Source organism: Nycticebus coucang, chromosome 2 (genome assembly GCF_027406575.1).
Source record: "Nycticebus coucang isolate mNycCou1 chromosome 2, mNycCou1.pri, whole genome shotgun sequence".
NCBI lineage: Eukaryota > Metazoa > Chordata > Mammalia > Primates > Lorisidae > Nycticebus > Nycticebus coucang.
The window spans coordinates 25,161,769-25,173,040 of record NC_069781.1 but is presented as its reverse complement, the minus strand read 5'-3'; the positions used below and the strand labels follow the sequence as shown (position 1 = coordinate 25,173,040).

General features: G+C 41.0%; 1 protein-coding gene across 3 annotated transcripts in view; it reads right to left on the bottom strand.

Moving 5' to 3' along the window:
- INIP (INTS3 and NABP interacting protein) overlaps positions 1-11,272 on the bottom strand; it is a 45,878-nt gene that overhangs the window by 12,091 nt on the left and 22,515 nt on the right. For all 3 annotated transcript variants that reach the window (XR_008374980.1, XR_008374988.1, XM_053565796.1), the window contains 2 exons: positions 5,146-5,248; positions 126-216 (listed from right to left, as the gene is read on the bottom strand). Coding sequence is in view for 1 of the 3 variants with exons in the window: in XM_053565796.1 (XP_053421771.1) it covers positions 126-216; positions 5,146-5,248 (194 nt within the window). In the remaining 2 variants the exon portion in view is untranslated. The remainder of the gene's footprint in view (positions 1-125; positions 217-5,145; positions 5,249-11,272) is intronic.

The following is an 11,272-nucleotide window of genomic DNA, read 5'->3' as shown; positions in this document are numbered from 1 at the left end:
CATGGCAGTTATATGGAACATATTTATTGATACTACTCTACTGAAACATAAAATAACTATTGTGCTGGCTTCTAAGACCCAAGAAATCTCCAAAGAGACCAGAATGTCAGTTGCACTTGACTCACCTGCAAAGCTGCCTTCTGCTGGGCTGCTATGTGCTGCTGCTCAGCATGATCTCGGAAATCCTTATTCAGAGCAGGTCTGGAGAGTGCAATGCTGAAATGGCAATCTCAGTTACTCAGCTACTTGAGGCAGGGACATCCCTTTTTTTTGATGATATATGTTATCTTTTTTAAACTGAGGTATAGTTCAACGCCCATAGCTCAGTGGGTAGGGTGCTGGCTGCATACACCGAGGCTGTCAGGTTCAAACCCTTCCGGGCCAGCTAAAACAACAATGACAACTGCAACAACAACAACAAAATAGCTGGGTGTTGTGGCAGGCACCTGTAGTCCCAGCAACATGGGAGGCTGAGGCAAGAGAATCCCTTAAACCCAAGAGTTTGAGGTTGCTGTAAGTTATGACACCACCGCACTCTACCCAGGGCGACAGCTTGAGACTCTGTCTCAAAAACAAACAAACAAACAAACATAAAAACTGAGGTATAATTAATAAACTAAAATTGCATATATTTATAGCATATAATGTGAAGTTCTAATATTTTGTTTATGTTGTAAAATGGCTAAATCAAGCTAATTAACATACCTATAACCTCATGTACTTACCATTTTTTATTCAATATCTATCCTTTCAGCAGTTTTCAAGTATACATCATTAAATATAGTTATCATGCTATCCAATAAATCTCTTAGAAAGGTGTCTTTACTGCTGAATCACATTTTTCATTATATATTCTTTATAGGGGTAAAAAAGATCTCCCAGAATAAGTCTTTTTTCCTTCTAGCACTATCTCCACTATGAAGAAAGCCCATGTTATTTAGTAGAATTTCAAATGATTTTTTTTTTTTTTTTGCTTTTAATTTCAGCTGGCTTGTTCATTCTTCTTCGTTTGAAGTTTTTGTTTTCGTTTTTTCGTATTTTCTTTTCTCTGTTCTTCCTTTAGCGATTCTCTTTCCCTTTGCCTCCCAAGTAGCTGGGATTACAGACACCTGCCACAATGCCCGGCTTTTTTTGTTGTTGGTAGAGACAGGGCTTCACTCTGGCTCACTCCTGCTCATTACTGGTCTCGAACCTCCTTGCTCAGACAATCTACCCGCCTTGGCTTCCCACAGCGCTGGGACTATAGGCGTGAGCCACCACGCCCAGCCAATTTCAAATGATTTTTAAAAAACATCTATAGTTAGGCCAGGCCTGGTGGCTCACACCTGTAATCCTATCTCTCTGGGAGGCTGAGGTGGGTAGATTGCCTGAGCTCAAAGTTTGAGACCAGCCTGAGCAAAGTGATACCCTGTCTCTCCCAGAAATAGAAAAACTAGCTGGGTGTTGTGCTGCCACTAGTAGTCCCAGTTACTCGGAAGGCTGAGATAAAGAGAATTACTTGAGCCCAAGAGTTTGAGGTTGCTGTGAGCTATGATGCCATGGCAATGTACCCAGGGCAACACAGTGAGACTCTACCTCAAAAAAAAAAGCATTTATTATTTATCATCCCTAGTTCATTTTCAATCTATTGTGATCCCTATTAGCAGTATCACAAGATTTAACTGTTTTAATTCATCAACAGTAAAACCCCATTTTTTTGTATAAAAATTATCATAACCATGTTCCACATAGACTGAACTATTATGAATAAACAGACAAACTCAGAGGCATGTATTCACCAGATTCTCAAGCAGCTACTGGATGTGTGGCTCCATGCTAAACACAAGGAGTATAAAAACATGCCAGAGAAAGCTCAGACAGCAGCAGTTCTGATGAGATGTGATACAAGCTATAACAGGAGAATTAATAAAGACACTCAATATAGCTGGAAACATTAAAAAAGGGAAACCTCATAAAAAGAGTAATAGAAGGCCTCAGAAGAGTGTTGAGTGGCAGAGGAGCGCCCTGATCAGAATCATGATCACTGTGGTTCAGAAAGACCACCAGTGACAATGTCAGTCACCCCCATGGCTGTTTAGCTCTCTCCTCTTGCTAATGGAACCCAAACTTGGTTCAATCACCAGCGGTCACATGCTGCAGGGCTGGCCAGGCTCATGCCCCAGGCAGTAGACCTTGCTGGTTTAAGACAATGCCATTCCCCTTGTGGCTTCTGGTTTAGGCAAGAGAAAGGTACACAACCTGGGCAACCAGACTTGACGGGCAGTAGTCTGTTAGAAGACTCTCCTCTCTCTTACAAATGGGACTTAACCACAGGAACCTTTCTTGTAGCTCAGCGTGGAAGTGATGCCTGGGCTACTCTAGATATATTTTGACCTTGAGAGAGCCATTGACCCATGGAGGAAGGCAGAAAGGAAAGATAAAGGAAGCTTCACTATTGATGATATTGCTATGGCCAATGAATTAAGCCACTTTGAAAGTTCCTTATCTTGGCTCTCCTGGTTAACATATACCCTGATGTTTATGCCAATTTTGTCGGTTTTCTGTTACATCTAGATTAAAACAATAACACAACTGATAAATATATTCAAGAAGAGTAAGACCACAGGAAATTTAATGAGGGAGCAGTTACAGTAACTGAGGCAAGAAATGAGAGTAGCTAGGAATCAGGACACCATCATTAGCGATGAAGAAAAATGGACTGCTTTGAGATACATTTCAAAATTCTATCATGGAAGAATAGTAAATGCTTAGAGATGGAAGTGAAAGGAAATAATGAACAACCAAGGTTCACATCTCTGACTCTGATAACTAGTAGATGATGGACTGCACCACTCACTGAGACAGGAAACCCAAGAATATTAATAAGTAGTTGGTTAGAGAGAGGGAAGGGAAGATGATCAGTTTGGATCATACTAAGTTTAAAACGCCTGTTGGACATCAAAGTAAAGATGTCTAGGAGGCTAGGAGGTGGTGTGGTGCTTAGAAGAAAGGACTGGACTAGACCTGCAAATGCTCATGTTACCAGCACATAAATAACAGGTGGTGTGAGTAGATGCAACTGTCCAATGAAAAGATGTAGACTGGGAGACCTGGACTAGAACAGAACTCAGAGGAATGTCAATAGTCAAGAGAAAAGAGGTGGAGAAATGTCTACAGAAGAAATCAAGATATTTTCTCTAGGCCGGGCACAGTGGTTCACAGCTATAATCCCAGCACTCTGGGGCTGAGGTGGATGGATTACCTGAGCTCAGGAGTTCAAGACCAGCCTGAGCTAGCATAAGGTCCTGTCTCTACTAAAAAAAATGGAAAAACTAGCTGATGTTGTGGCGGGCGCCTGTAGTCCCAGCTACTCGGGAGGCTAAGGCAAGAGAATCGTCTAAGCCCAAGAGCTGGAGGTTGCTGTGAGCTGTGATGCCATGATACTCTACTGAGGGCGACAAAGTGAGACTCTGTCTCTAAAAAAAAAAAAGACGTGGACCTGGTTTGCCAGATTTAGCCACAAGGTTACAAGCAACCTAGGCAAGAACATAATTCTTTGGTGGAAGGAAAAGGAGGGTTTCTATGTCAGACTACAGTGGGCTGATGAGTAAAAAAGTAAATCAGAGTACAGACAACTAATTTCAAAGAAAGTAAGAGAAAGAGAGGAGAATTAGGGTGGCTAATTGGGATAATAGATCTGAGGGAAGATAATGAATATGGCAGAGACTAAAGTACATATCATAAAGATGATTAAATTACCTAAACTTTACCTACTTTGCAGAATGACTAGAAATGGGCCCCTGGCAAAAATTTCAGTAACAAACAAAAATTCAAAACTTTTTTCAACCATTCAAAACTTTTTTCCTTTTATTTTCCTAAGGAAAGCCATATTAAAAATATTTGGACTAGAATATTTAAGATCTAATCAATTAAAGAGTTTAACTTATTTTTTGTTGAGACAGAGTCTTACTCTGTCACCCTGGGTAGAGTACAGTGGCATCATAGCTCACAGCAACCTCAAATGCTTGGACTTAAGTGATCCTCTTGTCCCAGTCTCCCAAGTTATCTGGGACTACATGCATGTCCCACCATGCCTGGCTAATTTTTTCTACTTTTAGTAGAGATGGGGTCTCGCTCTTGCTCAGGCTGGTCTTGAACTCCTGAGCTCAAGCAATCCACCCACCTCAGCCTCCCAGAGTGCTAGGAGTATAGGTGTGAGCCACTGCACCAGCCTGAAGAGTTTAATTTTTAAAGGTCTAAATAGGAAAGGAAAAAAGCCATAATAAGTCACCCAAAACATGTCTCTTTGACATAAAAATTATTTTTGAGCTGAAGTCAAACAGCAGCAAACTAAGGGAAAGTTCTCTCTATCCTCCTCGCTTTCTGCCTAAAGCCAGGATACAAATTCTCCTTTACTGGAGACAACTCTAGACTCTCAGCGCAGAGACCGTACCAGAGGAATCTGCAAACAAACCTTCCTCTTAGTTTTCTCCCATGTACATATTTACTTTTCACTGAGGTTTCTCCCTTGTAACATGCACTGCATGCATTAATAAACTTGTTTTTCTCTTGTTAAATCTGCCTTTTATTACAGGGGTCCATCCCAACTAAGAACTAAGATGAGTAACGTTTAGCCTTCCCCACAGAAACAAAACACAACATATAAATTGCAGTGGGTTTTTTGTTTTGTTTTGACACACAGTCTCACTATGTTGCCCTTAGTAGAGTGCTGTGGTGTCACATCTAACAGCAACCTCAAACTCTTGGGCTTAAGCGATTCTCCAGCCTCAGCCTCCCAAGTAGCTGGGACTACAGGCACCTGCCACAACGCCTGGCTATTTTTTTTATTGTTGTTGTTGTTACAGTTGACATTGTTGTTTAGCTGGCCCTGGCCAGGTTCAAACCCACCAGCCTCGGTGTATGTGGCCGGCGCCCTAACCACTGTGCCGTGGGCACTGAGCCTAAATTGCAGTGTTAAAGAAACAAACCATTGCCAACCAATTTGAGTTATCAGGTCCAAGAAAATTTTTTTAATCAGTGAATATAAAAACATTATTCTTTAAAATTTGTGTGCCTAAAAAAATTAAAGTAAAATAAAACAAAAAAATTTCCATTTATTCTCTTAAAAATATGATTAATGGTAGCTCCCCAAATAGTAGTCAATACCTTGCTCCAGGATGATTTGTTGAAGACTGGTTCTGCATAAGTAATTTTCTTTTCTCTTTGTCCAGTTCTGCCAAGATTGCAACTCTGTTTTTGTTTTGAAAACCTAAAGACGAGAGGAAGATAGGGGAGAAAAAAAGCAAGAGAGAGAGAGAAATGAGAAACATTTCAGACCTATTTTATAAACCTACGGCATCTAGAACCCAGAAGGCAAAATTCCTACTCTCTAACATGATAATGAACTCACTAGAAAGGACTTTTCCTAAATGGTTACTGTTCCCCTCCTGCCTATTTCCCAACACCTTTAAGAGCATATTACATGGATATATATGCAAAATATGCTATATATTACGTGTATAGTATAATATTGACTGAAGATTTTTAAGACTTACTTCTAAAGAATTTTAGGCTCGGCACCTGTAGCACAGTGGTTATGGTGCCAGGCACATACACCAAGGCTGGCAGGTTCAAATCTGGCCCGGGCCACCTAAACAATAATGACAACTGCAATATAAAAATAGCTGGCATTGTGGTGGGCGCCTGTAGTCCCAGCTACTTGGGAGGCTGAGGCAAGAGAATCGCTTATACCCAAGAGTTTGAGGTTGCTGTGAGCTGTGCCGCCACAGCACTCTACCAAGGACAACATACTGAGACTCTCTTAAAAAAAAAAAAAAAAAAAGAGGGGCGGCACCCGTGGCTCGGTGAGTGGGGCGCCGGCCCCATATGCCGAGGGTAGCGGGTTCAAACCCAGCCCCGGCCAAAGTGCAACAAAAAAAATAGCCGGGCGTTGTGGCGGGCGCCTGTAGTCCCAGCTGCTCAGGAGGCTGAGTCAAGAGAATCGCGTAGGCCCAAGAGTTGGAGGTTGCTGTGAGCCATGTGACACCACGGCACTCTACCCGAGGGTGGTACAGTGAGACTCTCTCTCTACAAAAAAAAAAAAAAAAAAAAGAATTTTAATCACTATATATTACAGTATTTGGTTGTTTTTTTTTTGTTTGTTTTTTTGAGACAGAGTTGCCCCTGGATAGAGTGCCATGGCGTCATAGCATGCCCAGCTATTTTTAGAGACAGGGTCTTGCTTTTGCTCAGGCTGGTCTTGAACCTGTGAGCTCAGGCAATCTACCCGCCTTGGCTGCTAAGAGTGCAAGGATTATAGAAGTGAGCCACTGAGCCCAGACTACAGTATTTGTTTTTTAACAAATTTTTGAGGTCCAAAATGCTGCAGGGACCAACCTCTATCCTGCATAGTTAATATCCAGGAGGGTATATTTTCTTAGTCATCAATTTTAGGCATTTTGGTGAATGCCTCTTTTCATAGGGGAAAAATCCTTAGACATACTCTCAAATCAAAAGTGTTTCTTTTTTTCAACTGCTTCCATTTAGAAATGACATACAATCTTTCAAGGAACATGTCAAAAAATTGCAATTGACCAGAAAGCAATTCTGAGAAAGAAATGGAGCATAACTGACAGGATGCAGAGAGAAATGTCCTTGAGCTGGGTGTGGTGGCCTGTACCTGCAGTCCCAGCAACTCCAGAGGGGGAGGCAGGAGGATCTCTTAAAACTAGGAGTTTGAGTCTAGCCTGGGCAACAACGCAAACAAAACAAATCAGGTATATCCTTTATCAAATACTTAATTCTGGGCTCGATTTTGAGCTTCAAACTTACATTACATCTAGAGCACAGGTTGCAAAATCCTGGCCCAGAAGCAGCTATGTTTAGGAATCTGAATTAAATACCAACATGTCATCACTGAGAAACTGCACACTAAATTCTCAGATTTCTAGCTTCTCTTGAAACATATCTCGAAGTCTGGTAACAATGGATCTGTATGTCCTCATGGCAACAATGAACTAGAATTAAGAAATAAGGATCCCCAGGCGGTGTCCATAGCTCAGTGGGTAGGGTGCTGGCCACATACACCCAAGCTGGCAGGTTCAAACCCAGCTTGGGCCGGCTAAACAACAATGACAATTGCAACCAAAAAAAGGGGGGGGGGGGGATTATGGCAAGTGCCTGTAGTCCCAGCTACTTGGGAGACTGAGGCAAGAGAATCGCTTAAGCCCAAGAGTTTGAGGTTGCTATGAGCTGTGCAGCACTCTATCCAGCGTGACAGAGTGAGACTGTCTCAAAAAAAAAAAAAAAAAAAAAAAAAAAAGGATCCCCTTTAGCTGGGCACTCTCCAGCCTGTTACAAACCTTATCAGCCTTGTTTATGTTATCTGTAGGCATCTGAATTTCTGATCCCTAATTTAGAAGAAAACAAATGGAAGGGGCGGCGCCTGTAGCTCAAGGAGTAGGGCGCCGGTCCCATATGCCGGAGGTGGCGGGTTCAAACCCAGCCCCGGCCAAAAACCACAAAAAAAAAAAAAAAAGAAAGAAAACAAATGGAAGGCTTAAAAACCGGACAAATCAGCAGAAAAAAAGAGAATGATGACTACAGCTCAGGAGACTAGAACTACGGGCTAGAAGAATAAACATGGGGGAGGGAGCATGTGCCAAACAGAGCAGACCTGACGCTCCTAAGGGTAAACGGGCAGGAAGCATAACTTCCTCCTCTCCTGGGGACAGAGGCAGAGATTGGCAGTACAAAGAGTGTTCAGACAGAGATTGGGCTGGACTAAAAGCAGCTGAGATTTGCAGTGTTTCCAACTAAATCTGCTCTTAAATTTGGCATTTGTATACTGGCCGCATCCAGAATTCTACAAAAAAAAAAGTGTCTCTGACACTTCCATTGTAGGAATCTATCATCTCCCATTTTCCTTCTCTGCTCACTTATCCTGTATCACCAGATGCTAGTCCTAGCAGACTCCCTCTTTTTGAATGAAATCATTTACAATACATTCTGGTGCTTCTGAAGAGAGAGTTTAAGGAGCTTTCCAGCTTCATCTACCCTCATCCTAACTTCAATCCCCTTTTCCTACCCAACCTCTTAGTTAAGTCTTCAGGGAGAAAAAGCTCTGTTGGGGCCTTTTAAGGTATGTCTCAGGAGTCTCTACCTAAGGAAGGATCTAATCCAGCTCTGTGAGACAGAGGAAAAAAACAAACTGTTTTTCCTATATCTACTCTCCCTCAACATAACACTCCTGACACCAGATGTCACTAAGCAATTCTTCGGCAGACACCAGCTGGGTGTCTTATAATTCAATTATCTACCTGGAAACAGTGTCTGATCCTATAGGGCTCAGTTCCATGAGATTACCTCCCACTTCAGATGCCAGTGGCATGTATGTAATAGTTGTCATCTATACTTCTAAGTAACTGGCTACAAATCAAGGCTCCATGACCCTTTCTCCCTGGATTTAACCTGCTAAAGTGCCTCGCAGAACTCAGGGAAAGACTTTACTTAAATTTACTGGTTTCTTAATAAAGGACATTACAAAGGTTAGAGATGACAGCCAGATGAAGAGATGGACGGGGCAAGGCACGTGGGAAGAGCACGGAGCTGCAGTGCTGTCTCCTGCACACCAGGCATCTTCATATATTTGGCTATCTGTGAGCTCATTTGAACCCTGTCTTTCTGGGGCTTTATGGAGGCTTCATTACATAGGCATGATTGATTAAATCATTGGCCTTTGATCAGCTCGACCTTCAGCCCCTTCCTTCCCCAGAGGTCAGAGAGTGGGACTGAAAGTTCTAACCCTCTAATTGCAGGTTGGTTCCCCTGGCAACCAGCCTCCATCCAGAACCCACCAAGAGTCACCTCATTAGAACAAAAGATGGTATCAGCCAGGAAATTAAGAAGATCTCAGGAGCTCTGTTAGGAGATGAGGTGAAAGACAAAACATCAGAACTAAAGATTATCCTATTGCTATTGCACGGGAAATTACAAGGGTTTTAAGGAGCTCTATGTCAGGAACCAGTGATCAAAGACCAAACCTATATTTCTTATTATATCACAATAGCTAAATTTCAAGAATGTAATACTTACATAATTACTTATTTCTGAAAGGACTGTAAGAAGGTATGTTTCTATCACAATTTAGGATTCATTTAGAAGAAATGAGGCAGACAATAGTGGGTAATAATAAAGCCTGAATCAGCCAGGCACTCTCATTACTACCCAATGCTAGTAATCCTAGCACTCTGGGGGGCCGAGGTGGGTGGATCGTCTGAGCTCAGGAGTTTGAGATCCCATCTCTACCAAAAATAGAAAAACTAGTCAGGCGTTGTAGCAGATGGCCTTTAGTCCCAGCTACCAGAGAGGCTGAGTTTGAGGTTGCTGTGAGCTATGATGACACCATGGCACTCTACCCAGAGCGACCAAGTGAGACTCTGTCTCAAAATAAATAAATAAATAAATAAATAAAGTCTGAATCCACGAAAAATTCCTCCCAGTCTCAGTATCAGACTTATGAAAGCATCATCGCCTATGGAAATCCTTCCATAAACAGTTGCTATTTGCTTGGGAGAGTCTTCTTAAAGTCTCCAAAGATGGGTAATTAAATTCATGTTAAATGAAATGGTTAAAGTAGTCCTTAAAGGCTCTCTCCAGCTCTAACACATGAAGATTCCACAATCCTCCCCAAATGTCTGTCGCTCTGAAAATTCTAAGCTATCTTAATATACATGATATTTATGCCTATGAATGGTAATGCATGGTAAAAGATACTGTATGTTATAATAATTGAAACTTCGTCAGAATATTGTTAAGGAAACATCATTGCAAAGCAATGTACAGTGTCTGAAAAGTCACCCCTAAAAGCCATACATAGGGAAAATGGGAAATTGTAGCTAAATGTCTCTTTATTTACAAAATATTCATTACAAAATTTTATAGAATATTTATAAAATAGTCTCTACATGTTGGCTACCTCTTTGTAAAATTTTATAATAAGTTATTTTATAAATAAAAGTACATTTAGCTATAATTTCCCACTTGCCTAAAGTATGGCAACTTTAGGAGTGACTTTTGGGACACTATATAATTCTAATTCCACTGATTTTGAAAATCAGAAATAACTATCTGGCAGGGGTAGAGAAGTGAGGGCAGAAATAAAGTGTACTCCAACTATGACTGGCCTGACTGCCAGGTGGCATTATTTTTTCTTCAAACCAAATGGAGTTAAGAGATCCTTAGAGTCCCAGTTTTAAAGACAAGGCTGATCAGATAACTATCCTGAGCAGAAAAATGGTCTGTTTTTCCTGACATTTTGGAATACCACAGTGACTCTCATTTAATGGACATGCGTTTCTCTGGAAGCAGCCATAGAGAAGACCTTGTTCTCCACACTTCAATAATGTTTGCATTCCAGGTTACAGTATTCTTTTCACTGATTTTCAGAATTTCTAGGTGTCTTAATGTATGAGACATCTAAATTATTTCTCATCTGTATTATTTTTTTGAGACAGAGTCTCACTTTGTCACCCTTGGTAGAGTGCCATGACATCATAACTCACAGCAACCTCAAACTCTTGGGCTCAAATGATTCTCTTGTCTCAGCTTTCTGAGTAGCTGGGACTACAGGCACCCATCACAGCGCCTGGCTATTTTTTAGAGATGGGGTCTCGTTCTTGCTCAGGCTGGTCACTAACTCCTGAGTTCAAACAATCTACCCGCCTCGATGTCCCAGAGTGCTAGGATTACAGGCATAAAGCACTGCACTCGGCTTTATTATTATTTTTATTTAAAAGACTCTTTCTCTTTAACACTAATCAAAATTAAATTTAAAATGTACAGTAGTCACCCCTTATTCAAGGTTTCACTTATCTGTGGTCAACCATGGCCCAAAACTAAGTGAATACAGTAAGATATTTTGAGAGAGAGGAAGTGAGTACTCATTCACGTAACTTTTATTACAATGTAGTTGTAATTTTCTATTTTATTGTTATTATTAATTAATGTCTTACCGTGCCTATGTATAAAAAAACCCAGCATTTATAAGATTCAGTACTATCTGCAATTTCATGCATTCACTGGGGTTCTTGGAAGGTATCCCCAAAAGATAAAGGAGGACTACCATATAGACAGATGCATGTCACATAATACTAAACAAGTAGCATGTGTGAATATGATGGAAGGCTCTTCCTTCTTGACCAAGCAAAGCATAACATGTAAGTATATAATTATAAAAAAAGTTGGTGAATCATATGTAATTGTTGTTTTGTGGGTAGAAAACAGTCAAATAATA